Source organism: Adiantum capillus-veneris, chromosome 17 (assembly GCF_014529385.1).
Source record: "Adiantum capillus-veneris isolate H3 chromosome 17, ASM1452938v2, whole genome shotgun sequence".
Lineage (NCBI taxonomy): Eukaryota > Viridiplantae > Streptophyta > Polypodiopsida > Polypodiales > Pteridaceae > Adiantum > Adiantum capillus-veneris.
This window is the reverse complement of record NC_140947.1, coordinates 120209988-120228029: the sequence shown is the minus strand read 5'-3', so window position 1 is coordinate 120228029 and position 18042 is coordinate 120209988. Positions and strand designations below refer to the sequence as shown.

The following is an 18042-nucleotide window of genomic DNA, read 5'->3' as shown; positions in this document are numbered from 1 at the left end:
CCTACCTCTGTTGGGAATATCCGGCAATCAGTGCATTCCAAGAGACGACATTCCAGAAACGAAGCTCCTGAAAGAAATGCCCTCTGTTTGCATCTCCTAAAAACAACCCAGAGCTTCCTCGCCCTGCCTCTGTTGGGCATATCCACAATGGTAAGTATGTGCTATTTTCAAATAACCCACTATCGCGATTATCAACATGTATCCTGCTGCCTTGATACAAATCTCTCTCTCTCTCTCGCGCGCACGCTTAAGTAACCCACTTTTGCGAATATCAGCATGCATCCTGCTTCCTTGGTACAAATCTCTCTCTCTCTCTCTCTCTCTCTTATTGGGCGTGCTCCTCCAACTTCACCTTGCTCTTCCAGAATTAGCTCACGACCTTTCGCCATCTTTTGCCATCTCTATTTTTAATTATCTCCCTCCAATGAGGAGGTGCCAAGTGGCATATGCAGCATTCTCAAAACGGGTAATACACAATCAAGGTAAAGGAATTAAATGGGCGTACCTGCTGAACGTAGGCAATTTTTTTGAAAGGCAGACGGTCCACAATACCTTCTTAGCTCCTCTTCGCTCGAGCGTCAAGCAGAAGGCAAACCTGCAACAGGCAAAGGCATCATGAAGTTCAAGATAGAGGACCTCACAGTTTATTTCCCTTACGAGTATATTTACCCAGAGCAGCATCAATACATGCTGGAGCTGAAGAGGGCTTTGGATGCAAAGGGCCATTGCTTGCTGGAGATGCCCACAGGCACAGGGAAGACGATAACCCTTCTGTCCCTCATCACAAGCTACCAGCTTGCGCACCCCACGGGTTCCAACAAGCTCATCTACTGTACACGCACCGTGCATGAAATGGAAAAAGTCCTAGATGAGCTGAGAACCCTTCAAGCCTATCAAGAAAAAGAGCTTGGTAAAGCAGCAAAAATCCTTGCGCTTGGCCTCAGCTCTAGAAAGAACCTTTGCATTCACCCGAAGGTCAGCGCGGAAGGGTCCCGTGAATCTGTGGATGCTGGGTGCAGAAAACTAACGGCTTCTTGGGTGCGCGCAAGTGCAGTTGACAACCTTGACATTGAATTATGCCCCTTCTTTGAAACCTATGAGAAACAGGGGGCTGAAGCTCTCCTTCCTTCAGGTGTTTATACGCTCCAAGACTTGAGGAGTTATGGTAAACAGAAAGGGTGGTGTCCTTACTTCCTTGCCAGACACATGATACAGTTTGCCAATGTGGTTGTGTACAATTATCAGTATCTTCTTGATCCCAAAGTTTCAGGCATTATTTCAAAGGAGATGCAAAAGGAATGCGTTGTTGTCTTTGATGAGGCCCATAACATAGACAACGTATGCATTGAGGCACTGAGTGTGAATATTCGGCAGCAAACTGTTGACGGAGCTTCTAGAAATCTCAGCAAAATATCCCAAACCATACAGAAGTAAGTCAAATTTTTTTGCTATTTGCTGCATATGGTGGTTTGTTGCACAAAATTTCCTTTTGTAAGCTGTTTCTGAATTAGCATAGAAAATAATCAAGCCTTCACATAGTCATGATAATCACAATTCTATACTAAATAGAATAGGACAGAGCAGACTGCCTTCCTCAGTAGGATTAGTACCTTGTATGCCCAAGTATGCATGGCATGTGAGCTGAGGGGTAGGCTAGTTGTTGGTATAGCATTCTAACTAGCTTTGGACAGGCACGGACGCTCAAGGAGCTCTCCCACCTATGGAGGTGGTAAAGTTAAGTGTTTTGGTTCTGTAGATAATTATTTGCTAGTTACAATAGTGCCTAGAAGCACTTAAGTCTTAAAGTATATGCTATTTACAAAAATTACCAAAAGAAACCTATGCTCTGGCAAAGGTATCCCAAACCTGAGTTAGTTCTTCCTGCAAATCAATCTAGAAGTATCTAGGACACGAGGACTTTACATCATGCCTTTGGAAGGGTGTGGCGTCCTCCTAGGAATCCCTTGGTTCCATAAGAACAGCACAGTGGTCAACTAGAGGACCAGGATAGCGACATTGAAGAATGAGAAGGACAGAGTAATTGTACTTGATGTAAAATTGAAGGGCGAGTCCATCCCACTTGTATCGGCTTTGGCCATTTCCAAATTAATGAAATTTAGTCTTTTTGCTTACTCGATCTTCTTGAAAGAACTGAATGATGAACAACGATCAAATATGTTTGAATTGGAAAAGGAACGACAAGAATTTTTGCACACACAGGTTTCTCAGAAGGCCTACCAAGCGCAAGGTAGGATCAATACGTACGTACGGATCCGTACCGTACGTACGTATTGTACATAACGTATACTGTACGAACGATCCGTACATACGTCATTTTTTTTAATAAAAAATTTTGGGGATTTGTCCACCCGTTTGTATTCGCTTGAGGCCCAGACGTTCATGCGTGCCCTAAATTTGCCTACCTTAGGCCCGAATCCCAAAACGCCTAAATTTTAAGAACCAGAGTACAGAGAAACTGTTACAGAGAGAGAAAAAGCTCTGCACAGGCTTACACAGGGAAGGTAAGTGCCTCTTTCCCTCTGTGGTGTGTGTTGCTCTCTACCCCACGCTTGTCTGAGCTTCCCTCTCGCGTTTCCCTCCGTCTCTCTCTCTCTCTCTCTCACACACACACACTTTTTGTTCGCGTGATTCTTGTTCAATGCTCTTGAATCTTGCAATAGGAGCAAGAATGCCGAAGCCGACCAATCCCTATTGGAAGGAACACACAAATGTCATCCGTATTGTCAACACTCCAACTCAAAAGGGTTCCGGATGTCGCGAATGGTCATGCAAGTATTGTGGTTTCTCGCTCACAAGTACAATCACACGTGTTGTGAGGCATTTGACAGGGATTCAATGCACAAACAACTGTAGTGCGTGCAAGAAAGTGCCCAAAGCTGTGAAAGATATGCTAATTGCTGATAACTTTCCAAGAGAGTTGGCAACAAACTCTGTTAAAGGGACTCAGCAGACACAGGATGCGCTGCAAGATGCTCATCTTGGAGAGTTTGGTGTACAAGGAGATGACATTTTTGAGTCTCAGTCAACACCTATGGGACAGCCATCTGGTAGTAGAAAGAGAGCACGGATCATGGAAGTAGACGAGGATGAAGAGGACAGTGATGTGCATGCGTCGAGACAGACTACTTTGCCTTCACGGGTGAATTCCAAATCTTGGGTAAAGGAGCGGCAGAGAGTGGCTGAGATGGAGATTGCTCGCACTCTAATCAAGTGCAACATTAGCTTCAATGTCTTGAGAACTGATTAGTGGAAGAGGATGGTTAGAGCCATTGCACAGGTTGGTGCGACAGATTCTTGGTCAAAACTTGAGTACAAGAAGATGCGCACCACTATGCTTGACGAGCAGAAAGCCTTGATAGACAAGGCATTGGTCCCAGTAAAGGCAGGTTGGCAGCAGTTTGGTTGCACTATTATTTCCGATGGCTGGAGTGATATACGCAGGCGCCATATCATCAACATTCTTGTCTCCTCCTGCCTTGGTACCTATTTCTTACGCGCTGTGGATGCAGGGAAAGCAGGAGAGAAGATTACTGCAGAGTTCATTTACAAGCATATCAAGAAAGCCATTGAGGATGTGGGTAAAGATAATGTGGTACAGGTGGTTACAGACAATGCATCCAACTATGTAGCAATGGGGAAATGGTGTCGGCTGAGTTTCCAGGTATTGTTTGGACTCCTTGTGCAGCCCATTGTCTAGATTTGCTCATGGAGGATATAGGGAAACTACCTTGGGTGCAGCCCATAGTGACTGATGCTACTCGGATTACTACATTTTTCCGAAAGAAGCATCAGGCTTTAGCCATATTTCGCAGCCACAATGCTCTTGACATGGTGCGGCCATCCAAGACCAGATTTGCATACATGTACATAGTTTTGCAGACTCTTGAAGCTGAGGGATCCACTTCTCCAAACTGTTGTGGACCCAAAGTGGAGAGAGATGCATGACTCACAAAATGAGAAATGCAAAGCCATTCAGAGACGGGTGCTAGATGATGCATTGTGGACTGAAGTGCAAAGTTTGACAGTGGCATTGCAGGCTGCAGCCCATCTACGTGTTGCTGTGGGTCACCGACATGGAGGGATCCACATTGGGTTTGGTTTATCACCTCTTCATGCAAATGAAGGGGCATATCATGGCTTGCCAAGTGTTAGGTGCAGCGGAATGATTGTTTGCGCTTTGCTCAAGATGAGTGCTCCGAACTGTGCTCAAGGGTTCCTTTTAGTTCTTATGGAAGGTAGAGCCTTCCGTTCTTAATGGAAAGTGCTATGATCACAAACAAAGTGAATGGACACTGTGCGTGTAAGTGTATGAGACTAAGAGATAGAGATAGAAGAGAGATACGACACCAGAGACGTTGTAAAACCCTCCTCCGAAGGCCCCACTCTCGTTGGCGAGAATGGTCTACTATTGATTGCACAATTTGGTACAAATGGTATGTATGAGATTGATGCAAGTCTAGGCTATGTCGACGATGACGACGGTGATGACGAAGTCGACCTAAGGGCTGGAATCTGCAATCTTTCTACTTTCTGTCCAAAAACGCTATGGGCTGAAATCTGCTAATCTTCTATTTGCTGAATTCTGACTCTATGTTGGTGATGATGTCGATGACGACGATGCGACGACTACGCGCTGAAAACGCAGATGCTGAAATCTGCGTTTTCCAGGCTGAAACTGTAAACCTTGCGGAAACTGACCGTGCGGCGAGGAACTGCTGCGGGAAGGTGAGATCTGCGAGGTTCGGGACTTGATCTGCGATGTCTAACTGCTGAAAACTGAAAACGCTAATGGTACTTGACTTTCCGTCGCGATGAATCTGCAAACGCTAGGGTTGTGCTGCAAATCAAAAAAATGCTAGGGACTGAAGTTGGTCTTTCTGTCGCCGTGGTTCTGCAAATGCAAAAACGCTAGGCTGATCTACTGTGTAGCGATGGTGCCGGGGCTGATCTGCTGTGCACCAACACGCCAGGGCTGATTTGATCTTAAAACGCTAGCTTTAGGCTTCTGCTCCAAAAACGCTAGGTCTCCTGGGGGGTCCTGTTGAGAAGTTTCCTGTTGAGCGTAGAGCTCCTGCTGCCTCTTCTGCCATTTAGTGCTAACTTAGGTTTGCTTATATATTTTCTTAGCAAAATTACCCTACCTACTTTTTTTGGGAAGTCACTTAAATTAATAAGTGAAAAATGTCAAAAATAGGAAAAATAGACTAAAATATTGGAAAATTCTCCTAATTGATTCTAATGGATTCTAATGGGAATTCTGATGATAATGCTGTGTGCAACCAGAGGATATGCATCTACACTAAGTGACTGGGCATGCACGGTCTACGGATAGACTCACAAAAGTGCCAGATCACTTCTAAATCTAGACTGACTGGACTGACTGAACCCTGTTATGGTGTAGCTTGTTCACGGACACATAGGGTTGGATGTGTCACGTGACACCAATCCTTGTCACAAGATCGATAAGCTGAGCTTAATACTTAAATACATTATACCCATAATCTCTACTTGTAATTTCCTGAGTCCTGACACATGTTTGCTTGGGTTTTTTGCAGTTGAGATGATGTCCTAGCTCTTGTCGAGAGTCGATGGGAGTTTATGAGTCGTCCCATTCATGGGATGGCTGCAATACTCTACCCTTTCTACAAGACCCCATAGTTGTTTTATGAGAGTAGTCTTTTGGCCTTGAAGGACGAGTACATCAACCACATGTTTAGCATTGAGGAGCAGTTGCAGATAGATGCGGAGATGAGCAGTTTCATGAATAACTTGGGGTTGTCATTCACAGGAGCAGTGGCGCTACGTTCAGAGGCCACCAAGCTTTCTCTCACATGGTGGCAAAACTATGGTAGACAGGGCCTTCCACGTCTGACTACTATTGCTCTACGCTTGCTCTCACAGGTATGATTTTGACACACAGAGGTCACTATTGACTGACCTCAAGTTTTATGGTATTGATGCTACCATTGCACTTGCCATTGTAGGATTGCTCAGCAGGCGCTTGTGAGCGCAATTGGAGTGCCTACTCCTTGATTCATACGAAAAGCCGCAATCGGCTTAACACTTCACAGCTAGAGAAGCTAGTATATTGTAGGGCCAACATGAGGCTTGTACGTTCCTACCATGCTTTGGGGACACTCGAGTAGGTTTGTTGAGCTTTGTTCTCATTGCTCAATGTAGTATTAGTATGTATAATGTTGTATACAAGTCAATGGTCACAGTTGTTTATACTTTGAAGTTTGAATGTTGAATAGGCTGACCCTGCAAAAGTGAAGCTGATGGATGATCCAACTACAGAGACGTTGGATCAGCAGATTCGGAACGAGCAGGAGGATATTCTTCGCATGCTCCACAGGGAGTTGGAGAGTGTGGATAGGCGTGTGACTAGATCACGCGCACGTGCTTACAGTATTCCACTCCGTGAGAGAGCTGTAGATCCAGGGATTGCACGGCAGCAGATGATTCGCAAGGGGAAATTGCCTATTCGTACACCTCGGCGACGTACGGGTGAGGTAGTGCCTCTCATTCACACTCAGGAGGAGGAGGAGGATTTTGATCCAGACTTGCAGGCACCTTGCCTTGCAATGGTAGAGCCAGAGTATGATGAGGAGGGCAATGTCTTGACTGATGGAGACATGCTTTCTTTAGTTTCCTCATCCTCTGCCTTTGATGATGAGTTTTGAGGTCACCATTTGCTAGACATTTTAGTTGGCAGCAGCCAACTAGTTATTTTCATTTGATGTATGCTCTTTTAGGAGCTATCTTGATAGACTCCACATTTGTGATTTGTGACTTGTAGCTGAGTCCTGACAGCTGTTGTCAGTTGTGACATTCACATTAGTATGGACTCTGTTTGTTAAATGTTCATTGTCTTGTGACTGTCCAGTTGTCTTAACTCATAATTGTCTTGCTCTTTTGACGTCATGACTCATGATAGCAGTCTATAAGTGATGAGTCTAATAGGTAAACAGGTACACCGTACAAGTTCAAACTTCAGTGCCCGCAGGCGCATATCGCACGTCACTGCGTCAGGTATGCGATTCTTGAGTCTCTAGCTGTTGTATATAGAATTTAGACATAATCAAAGTTGTAAAACATCAAATTGACAAATTCTGTAGCTTTGTCTCTGAAACTGACATTTATTTTTGTGGTTTCTATTCTTTTTTACCAATGCCACGTATTTTTCCGTACATAAAAAATTTACCCATACAGGATTACGTACAGTACGTACTTCCACGTACCGTACAACACGTGTGGTTCCACCTTGACCAGGCGAGTTACCTCCACCTCGTCCTGAGGACCATAGGATTGATTTGATTCCTGGAAGTACACCACCAAACTGGCCACCTTATCAAGTTAGTGGAGCCTTGAATGAAGAAATAATGAACCCAAGTAATAGAACTTCTAGAAAAGGGTCTCATTCAACCTAGCACGTCACCTTTCTGCTCTCCGATATTGCTGGTACTAAAGAAAGACGGATCTTGGAGAATGTGCATTGACTATAGAACTCTCTATAAAATGACCATCAAGAACAGATGACCTATCCCAAGGATCGATGATATTCTCGACAGACTACAGGGATCCTCGTGCTTTAGCAAAATTGATTTGAAGAGTGGATATCATCAGATCTGAATTGCTCCGGGGGATGTTTACAAGACAGCTTTCCGGACAACCTTTGGTTTATACGAATATTTGGTTATGCCTTTTGGACTGACGAATGCTCGAGCAACATTTAATCGAATGATGGATAGGATTTTTAGAGAATATCGATCTTTTGTGGGCACTTTCTTTGACGACATTATAGTTTTCTCCAAGAATGAAGTAGAGCACATACATCATCTGCCACAGGTCTTTCAAGCATTACGGAAGCATAGATTGATTATCAACGTGAAAAAGAGTAAATTTTCTTGTCCGAGATACATTTCTTGGGGCACATCATCTTAGCAAGATTGCAGATGGACCTTGCCAAAGTTGAGACTATTCGTGATTGACCTGACCTAAAGAATGTTCATGAAGTTCGAAGCTTTTTGGGCTTGTGCTGTTACTATCGGCGGTCATTTGAAAGTTTGCAAAGATAGCTGCTTCTTTGCATTTACTGACTCAGAAAGGAGTCTCTTTCACGTGGAGGCCGAGAGAGGTTATCGCCTTTCAGACTCTCAAAGAGAAATTGACTATTGGACCAGTGTTGGCTTTGCGAGACTTGCAAAAGACATTCAAAGTTTATTGTGATACTTGTGGTCGTAGTCTGGGAGCAGTTTTGATGCAAGAAGGCCATGTCATTGCTTACAAGAGCAGGATGTTTTCACGTTCAGAGTTGGTAGCACAGACTTATGGAAAAGAGCTATTGGCAGTTATCCATGCTCTTACACAGTGGTGACCCTATTTACTCGGAGCTGATTTCACAGTCTTTACGGATCATCAGAGTTTACGCCACTTCTTGTCACAGAAGCAACTTTGAGAAAAACAGATGCGATGGGCTAATATGGTGTCACAATTTCACTTCCAAATTGTCCATGTTCAGGACAGAAGAACTTAGTGGCATATGCATTGTCTCGGAAGCCCTTGGTTTTGGCTATTTCCGCGATAGATTATAGAAGCTTCGAGGATATGGTCGACCAGTACCGTGTACGCCACAGATCTTGACTTTACTGACATTTTTACTCGGATACAAGTGGGGAGACAGTTTCAGGATATTCCATACGGGACGACTATTTGATACGGAAAACGATGTTGTGTGTCACACAGCCTTTGAGGCAAAAGGTTTTGACAAAGTGCCATTGTCCACCCTTCTTAGGCCACCGCGGCATAGATACCACCTTGAAGGGGGTTGAGCGTTACTTCTATTGGCCGAGGCTCAAAAAGGATGTGGACGACTTTGTTCGCAGTTGCTTAGTATGCCAAAAGGTCAAGTTTGACAGGCATAAGGCACCAAGACTTCTAGAGCCTTTACCCATTTCCTCCCACCCTTGGGAAAGCATTGCTATGGATTTCATCTTTGATCTTCCCAAGACTCAAAGTGGGCACGATGGCATTTGGACAATTATTGACAGATTTAGCAAGCAAGCTCATTTTATTCCAGTAAAAAAGACGGTCAAGCCTGAGCATTTGGCAAAACTGTTCATTGCACAGATTTTTACTTGCCTTTGGTGGAATTTGCCTACAATAGCACGGTCCACTCTTCAACGGGGAGGCACCATTTGAGGTAATCGAAGGTGGTAGGAAGGTCCCTCCATTTCTAAGCACCAAGGATACGATTTTTGAAGCAGACCAATATACGAGGGATTTGGACACTGCTTTTGCCAAGGTTTGCGAGGCACTCGAAAAGTCTCAAGCATGGCATAAGAAGGCAGTAGATAAACATAGACGCGACTTGAAGTTGAAGAAGGATGATTGGGTGCTACTACGTTTTGAGAAGGCACGCCTAAGGAAACAAAAGGGAAAGGAGCAGCTTTTCCAAAGCTCAACATGAGGTATTATGGCCCTTTCCAGATCCAAGAAAAGATAAATGATGAATCCTTCAGACTCAAGTTGCTAGACACTTGGAAGATGTGAGTCACTTGAAACCTTTTAAGGGTGAGGTGCCAGTTGAAAGGGAGCCTGAAGTGGAAGAGAGCGAGGAGATACTCGTTCCAAAACAGATACTCGCCGGTAAAGTGATTTGGCGATTCTTAGCAAAATTCAAGAACTATCCGACATTGGATGCGAAGTGGATGGAGGAGGAGGACCTAGCAGATACTCCTCAGATTTTGGAACTTTACTTTAAGGCTTTCGGCTTAGCTGCATCTGCCATCTATTCCGAAAGATCCCGCAGATCAACAGGGTTGAATCTGGTGCAGATGGGACTGCACGAGAGGGGAGTCACTCTGCTACTTTGTTACAGATTACCTAGACGGAATAAAGTCACTGATTTCCCTTTCAGGGATTTCCCTTGCTGACAGTATTCTACTATATGACTTTATGGATAAGGAAATAGAAAATGGGAATTCCCAAACTTGAAGCTGATTGATGTGTACTCTCTCATGTGATTTTATTTGAATGCGGGGTAGAAAGACGAAATGACTGCAACATTTCGATCTTAAGAATCTAGAGACATGATCGCAATAAGAATTAGCTAATCCGACATCAGTGAGGTTCGGTGTGGATCTAGATGCGATTGCTAAATATGTTACCAAGAATCATGGTCTTAGATCTGGAATGAAATTTTTTATGTGATTGATTTGGATATAATTAGATTGTGCACTGACTGAGTCGTCTTTTGTGCAAATGCTAGATTTGCGTCGTCTAGTGCGTTGGTACTTAGAGTCAGTGTCTACTGAATTGGTTTATGGCTTATGTCTATTTTTGCAGGCGTAATCGAGGGCGATCATAATTCTTTCAAGAGGGGGGTATGTCAGAAAATTATGACGTGGCACGTCCAATTGGCAAGACAAAGACTTATAAGTTGTTCCAGCTTATAGGATCCCGTCCAATGGGGCCCTAGGGACACTAGAAAAAAAAAGAATGAAAGAGGCTCGTTGGCTGTATGGATCACGCTGACACACTGTACGGACTGCTAGATTTTTGCGTTGGTTGTGCTAATGTGGCAGCATACGGATTTCTGGATTTTGCACTGGCTGAATTGAACGCCAACTTTTGGGAGCCATTGCTTTTGAATTTGAAGGCTTTTCATGTAATTGCTTTTCCATGGCCAAAATATGACCCCGGGCCACCCTCTGGCTCAGAAGTGCTGACAAGGCTCCGAGTAGAGAGGACCCGCGGGCAATTGTTCTTTGCTTGAGCATTAATATGAAAAGAAATACCGAGAGGGGCGCTAGTCTTTGGGGCCAATCTCTTTGGGCACGGAACTACGTCGAGCCGTGTCGACTTAATTGAACCGTGATTTAAGTGAAGTATTTTAAAGTGATTCCCTCTCGTGTGTCGTGCCAGATTCTCGACTTGGGGTGCCCAAGTCTGTTACACTAGATCCATTGGAAAAGACTGTTACAATCCATAAGATAGCATGATCATGAAAGATTGCTCAGTGTGCATATGTGGGTTGAATTTTTTGAATGCTTATATATATTTACAAGCATCTTGGATTTATGTTTCGAAGCTAGAGTCGTGATCTACACGACAAGAGCTTTCATTTGATACCCATATTGATATTTCTTTTTGTGAACAATTTTCCAAGGAAGGAAGCTTGTAGAAGCTTCCAATAGATTCTAGAAAATTCTAGAAGATTATGGAAGATTCTTAACATGACAAATTGCAGCATTGGAAACTTGAAGATATTGATTACGAGTATGAGGATTTGTTAGTGGCCTACAACGACAAAGGAAGGCGCCATCAGGATCAGCCTATTAGCTTTTGAGTCTTGGCATTGTTTGAACAACCATCTCTCCTATCTGCTTCAAGAATTCCATCATCCGAGAAGAGGCATTTCATCGTCACCAATCTGTACCATCTTTGGCAGCACATTGGGTCCACACCGTCTACATCTTCTTAGCAATCGATAGCCATCAATCTGGAGCCAAAAGGTTCCAATCGGAGGCAACCACCGCGGAAGTTCTTAGGCATCGCGAGCCTACATTCACAACCACATCCATTGCAGAGACGAGGATTCATCTAGAGCTTCTCATACGGAAATATAGTCGAAACCCCAAGAAGAGCCTCTATCTTTGAGGAGTTATTTGGTGGTTTCATGAGACATCATATAGAGGACCTACCTATGGTTTGTGGGTATTCCAAAGGACATAAGTATCTTTCTCCCATTCGGGGTTGCTCTTGTGAATCTTCCCGCGTATGGGTAGCATAGTGTCACGAGGCTGTGGCAACCACTTACATTAATTGTTGGTTTCTTTCCCTTGATTTTTATTTAATTTTTGGGACCCTCTTTTTGAAGTCACAAATGGCCGGATATATTTTGGCCAGTGTGAACCGGTCGACAGCCGAGAGTTCCACCCGTAGTCAGGAAGGGGAGGTCGCCACGAGATGGTCGGGCCAGTCAACACTGGAATCCGAGCAGTAAAAGGATGTCTAGGCTCAGTACAAAGTCATTTAGGCCCCTCACTACACGTTATAAGTCGGTGGGTACTAGGAAATTAACTCAAAAGAGGCAAACTGGACACATGCCAACTCCATAGCAATTTTCTCAGTCTAGCAGGAAGAGGGGACGCCCAAATTTTGAGAGGGGCTGATTTTGGCTCATAAGTGAACTATTGTGTGTGTGAGTAGTGGGTGCAGGTGATCACAGCTTTAATGGAAAGCTTACCTTCTCCCTTGTCTTATGTTTTGAATATAGAAACGTGATGCCCCGCTCGAGGGCTTTTCATCTGTATGTACCATTGTGTGGGTTCATGTGCGATTGCCGAGGCAAGAGCCTCTTGCACAGGTTCGGGGATTAGGTAGTTGCTAACCCCCCCCGCAGGTACATGTGAATTCAGAGAGATTTCACGCGAGAAATCTCGTCTGATTCAAAGGACAAGTAGCCCTACGAGTGTGGGAAGCGTTGGGATAATTGTATAGGTGATCTGCTGCATTTTCAGGTCAGGAAACAGAGAATTCAGTGTGCTGCAGAGTCTCACCAGGTTTGGGAAAGTGTCTATATGCGCCGGGAAAGTCACTTTTGGCATGGGGATTTTGTTTGTGAAGCCTCCTATTGCGGTTATGCTGCCAAGTTTCAGGCTATGCAACAGGTTTTTCCAACACCCACGGTACATCCTAGGTATTTCGGGGGTGGATCAATGTTTCAGAGCATGGCTGGTTATGTCACGTGACACATCCAACCCTATGTGTCCGTGGACAAGCTACTTGATGACAGGGGTTGGGTTCAGTTCAGTCAGTCTAGAATAGGAAGTATTCCGGCACTTTTGTGAGTCTGTTCGCAGACCGTGCATGTCTAGACATTTAGATTAGATGCATATCCTCTGGTTGCACACAGCATGACCATCAGATTTCAGTTAGAACTCATCAGGAGCATTTTTACAGTGCATAGATCTATTTTTCCTTTTTTTGACATTTTTCACTTATTATTTCTAAGTGACTTTTATTGAGAACTAGGTAGGGCAATTTTCATAAGTTTGTATATATAGAAACCTAGCGCTAGTACTTTCTGGCAGAAGAGGTAGCAAGTGTCACAAGGTGGGCACCATGTGCCAATAGAAAAGAACAGACTGAGTAGACTTTTAGCACTTCAATAACAACTGAATAGAGAGAGAGAGACGACACGTGACATGGAGTGGCGGAATTTCACCCCAGAGAGTATTGGCCTCAAACCTTGGCGCCCCTTTCGGTATTTCTTTATATGGCATCAACACAGTACAAGCCGGTACTCCAGACTCTACACCTTCTTCAAGAAGCATGCCAGAGAATGAGCCCTAACCTCATATTTAAAGGCCCTTGGCCTAAAAAGCAATTTTAGTGAAAAGCCTTCAAACTCAAAAGCATCTGGTCCAAAAGCAAAGCCACATGCCATCGCAATTTTCAAAAATCTGCCATGTCATCAGTTTTTGCGTGTGTGCGGGTCCCGCTTTATTTGAATCCTTTATGTCACTTGGGGGCCCATCGGACGGGGTCCCCATAAGTTGGTAGGACTACTTCTTCTGTTACTTGTTCTTCTTAGGGTTTAGGCCCCTCGACTGGCATCTGTAAGTTGGCCCCATTCTTTAGGCTTTGACACGTCAGCAGTTTGTTACAGCAGAAGCACTTGGCTCAATAGGCACCTTCTCAACAGGACCCCCATCAACAACAAGACCTAGCGTTTTCAGCCATTTGCAAAGCTAGCGTTTTTCCATCAAGAACTCAGCCTGGCGTTTTTGCTTTGCAAACCCCCCTGGCGACAGCAGAACCTAGCACTTCCACAGTAGACCACAGATCAGCCCTAGCGTTAGCAGATTTCCCTGCAAGTCTCATTTTCAGCCCCTAGCGTTTTTGGTTTGCAGATCAACCTCAACGTTTTTGTAGATCTTCGCGACAGAATCAGCCCATAGACCAGCGTTTTCAGTTTTCAGCAGATAGACAGAGCAGAACAAGTCTCGAACCTCGCAGACCTCACCTTCCCGCAGCAGATCCTCGCCGCACGGTCAGATCCAGCATAGTTTTGTAGATTCAGCCCGGAAAACGCAGATTTCAGCATCTGCGTTTTCAGCGCGTCGTCGTCGCATCGTCGCCATCGACATCGTCACCAACATAGAGTCAGAATTCAGCAGATAAAGATTTGCAGATTTCAGCCCTTAGCATTTTCAGATTTCAGCCCGTCTCGTCGTCGTCCTCATTGTTGTCGACATCGTCGGCAAGTCCAAGTATTGTAGAGATTTGTGCAATCAATAGTAGACCGCTCTCGCCATAGAGAGTGGGGCCTTCAGAGGAGGGTTTGACAACATTCTGGTGTCGTATTCTTCTCTCTCTATCTCTCAGTCTCAGCACCTTCATTCACAGTGTTCATCACTTTGTTTGTGTCCATTGCACTCTCTCAGTAAAGGAACGGAATGCTTTTCCTTTCGTAAGTAAAAGGAATCCTTGAGCACAGTTCGGAGCACTCATCTTGAGCAAAGTTCAACATTCACTTCCGCTGCACCTTACATTGGTTTCAGAGCTTTGGCAGTGTTCTGTATCACTCAAGGAGAGAAGCACGTAATTTTTTTTTGCTTGTTAAGGTCGCACGTAACCCAAGTTCTCTTGGGTGTGTCGATTCCTAATCGTGTTTTTGAAGAGTGACAAGAAACCCAAGAAAGAAGGGCTTGTCCAGCCTCCCCTTGTGCCTCTTTTCACTCATTGAGAGCGGAGTGTGCACTTAGCGGCTGGCCAATCAACGTGAGGTGGGAAAAAGCAACCTTGGCGTGAATGCAAGGCCGCCAAGGGGTGCGCTCGTAGAAAAGAGCAGAACTCGGGTGAAGAGAAGATCCTTCTCTAACATAGATTGCAAGCGAAAGAAGAACCTCAAGAACCCAAGAACCTCAAGACCCCCAAGAACCCAAGTTCCTCGTGAACTGAAGAACCCAAGACTTCAGTGGATGGTCATCACCCGAAGCGGAATGGATACTTCGCATGGAGGTGATGAGCATGAGGGTGGTGAAGACGAATTTTTCCCACCAGGAGGTTTTTCCGAACTCCCCCTTCCCCATCTACGGCAAGGATTGCACTAACTCCTATGGAGGAGTTGAAGCAGTTTATAAAAAGGAAATTAGAACGCGAAGAAAGAAAGGCAGCTATTGAGCGTGAGCGTGAGCAAGCGCGCTTGGCGGCCGAAGAAAGAATGGCAGCCATAGAGCATGAGCACAACGAAAGGAAAGACGCCTTGTTCCGATTCTTTTCTCAAGTGCAGACACAAAAGCAAGAGATTCAGGAAAAGGAGACTCTCTCAGTCTCTTCTTCTTCAAAGCATGACACACAGGATTTGCATGATGATACACATGTTGAGTTGCATGATAATGATGAGCATGATGATTTGGATGATGAGGACAAGCATGATGATCAAGATGTGATTTCTCACAAGCATGATGATTTGCAAGATAATGATGTGATTGTTCACAAGAATGATGGGTTAGTTGATACTTTTTCTAGTGACGCTAATCTCATTGCAGATTCGATAGATCATGAAGAACTGATCTTGGATCTCGAGTCAAGATCCAAAGAACCTGTAACAGACTTGGACACTCCAAGTTGAGAATCAACCGCGACAACACCAAAATAACCACTTTAAAACAATTCACAGATCACAATAGATTTGCACTGGCCCGGCGGAGTTCCGTGCCTAGAGATATTGGCCCCAAAGACTGGTGCCCCTTTCGGTATTTCTTTTTATATTAATCAATCATCAAAGTACAAGAGAGCGGTTAGGGTTTCACTCTCAGACTCTGCGTCCAGATGCTCTGAGAAGTGAGGCCCTCACCACTAATTTAAAGGTACAAGGGATGCCCAAAAGCAGAGCCCCAAAAGCTTTTAAAATAGAAAGCATCAGTTCTCTCTCTCTCTCTTAGAAAGTCTTTTTCTCTTTTTTTATAAAAAAAAACCAAAATTCGCATCGCTCATCATTTTCCAAAATTTGTTTTTTTTCCTTTTCAGCCTCCGCGATTTTCGGAAATTAGGGTTTGCAGGAATTTTAGGGTTTTTGGCAGAAATTAGGGTTTCTGCTGTCCGCCACGTCATCACTTTGTGACATACCCCCCTCTTGAAAGCATTGTAATCGACCGCGATTACGCCTGCAAAACCGACAAAAGCCATAAACCGTCTTAGCAGACACTGACTGTTAGTACATACGTACTAGGAACACACATCTAGCACGTGTACAAAATCGACAGTCACATCACACGACATCACAGGACATCACCAGACATCACAGGACATCACATGACATTCAACATTCATTCGGATCTTAGACCATGATTTATCGGCAATGTAGCTAGCAAACACATCTAGGTCCAATCGGGACCTTAACGATGTCCGATTGACTAACCCCTATTGCAACCATGTCTATTCGAGATCAATCAGACCAAAATGCTACAGTCATTTCGTCTATCAGTTCTTGCACTCACAAGAAGTCAAGAACAAATCAGTATCGTTATCAGGAATTCCATTTCATAAAGTCATCCAATAGAATATTGTCAGCTCTCAGTATCCCTGAAGCTCAAAGAGACATCAGTGACTTTAGTATCAAAATCGAGGCATTTGTTGACAAAGGAGCGGAGTAACTCCCCTCTTGTGCATCCCACTGCACCAGATCTTCAGCCAAGCTGAGTTTCTGGGTTTCGTTTGGAGTAGACTATGCTAAACCAAAACATCGAGGTAAAGTTTCACAATCCGAGGAGTATCTGCTAGGTCCTCCTCCTCCATCCACTTCGCATCAAATGCAGGAAAGTTCTTGAACTTAACCAAGAACCGCCTTCGGACTTTACCTTTCTTGGTATCGTTATGTGCCAAAATCTGTTCATGAACAAGGATCTCCTCGATGGTTGTATCTTCAGGCCCTCTAAACAGCAATCGACATGAGTGTGGAGAAAAATCTTGGCGTTCTTTTGTCCAGGTCAAAACATATTCAACCTTTATCCATCGTTCAGTTCTCTCCCAAAAGAATGAGTAAAGAAAGTGAAGTTCATCAAGTACAATTCTCTGAGTTCTTCATTTATCAAAGTCGCTTTCTCGGCCCGCTAGTCAACCACGGCGTAGTTCTGGTGGAACCAAGGGACTCCGAGTAGAACGTCACTCGCGTGCCCTGAGCACCCTTGTCATTGCAAACGAAGTTTGCCAATGCTCGGTGTAATGGCAACATCCCATCCGGGTGCCAGTCGAACTACCACCGCCTGTGGCGTCAGTCTGTTGGGCGTATTTCCAAATCGAGTCGCCAATTCCAAGTGAAAAGAAGTCGGCCTTGGCTCCTTCAAAAGAGCTTCCTGATCCTTCACTTTGCCCCAAAGCGGCAAAGTTTGTACTTTCATTCATTTAATTCGGTTCAGGTCCCACGCCATGTGGCACCAGGTTTGCTTTTCTATCTGCCTTTTCTTCCACATTCCTCAGCTGCTCTCGAACTCTCAGGCCTGTCGTCGTCTTTATCATGTTGTTCTTTCTATGCCTTTTTAGGGCACTTCGCGGAGATATGTCCATGTTCCCCGCATCCAAAGCACATCCCCTCTCTGATGAAGCGAGCTCTCTCCTCAGGAGTAAGGCTGGGTCGTGCATCCTTTTTTTCTCTGGGTTGCTCTTTTTCTTTCTACTTTCATTCCTAGAAGTCTGTTCGGCTCGTTGTGTCATGGCCTCATCTGTGGGGTAGGTCAGACTGCCAGAGTGAATGGCAAAGCCCCGCTTCGCATGACTCATCAACTCCAGAATAGAAGCTGACTTCTGCTCCAAGCAGTGGTCTCGGATCTCTGTAGGTAGACCCAATGTAAACCGCTCAATCTGTTCTCTGAACGAGATCTTCTTGAATGAAGAGGCAGGTAGAAAAGAGCTCCAGAATCTTTCACAATAAGCATTGATTGTATCTTTCTTGGTCATCCGAAGATGGTTCCAAGCAGCTCGTATATCTCGTTCATATTCTTGCGTCAACCA

The 18042-nt window shown here is 44.6% G+C and overlaps 1 protein-coding gene across 2 annotated transcripts in view; it reads left to right on the top strand.

Moving 5' to 3' along the window:
* The first annotated feature begins 500 nt into the window (after positions 1–500).
* UVH6 (RAD3-like DNA-binding helicase protein) overlaps positions 501–18042 on the top strand; it is a 60422-nt gene continuing 42880 nt past the window's right edge. The window contains exon 1 of one of the 2 annotated variants that reach the window (XM_086487367.1): positions 501–1430. In XM_086487367.1, the coding sequence (XP_086343493.1) occupies positions 616–1430 (815 nt within the window). In that variant the 5' untranslated portion in view covers positions 501–615. The remainder of the gene's footprint in view (positions 1431–18042) is intronic. The other variant, XM_086487366.1, reaches the window with a different exon arrangement.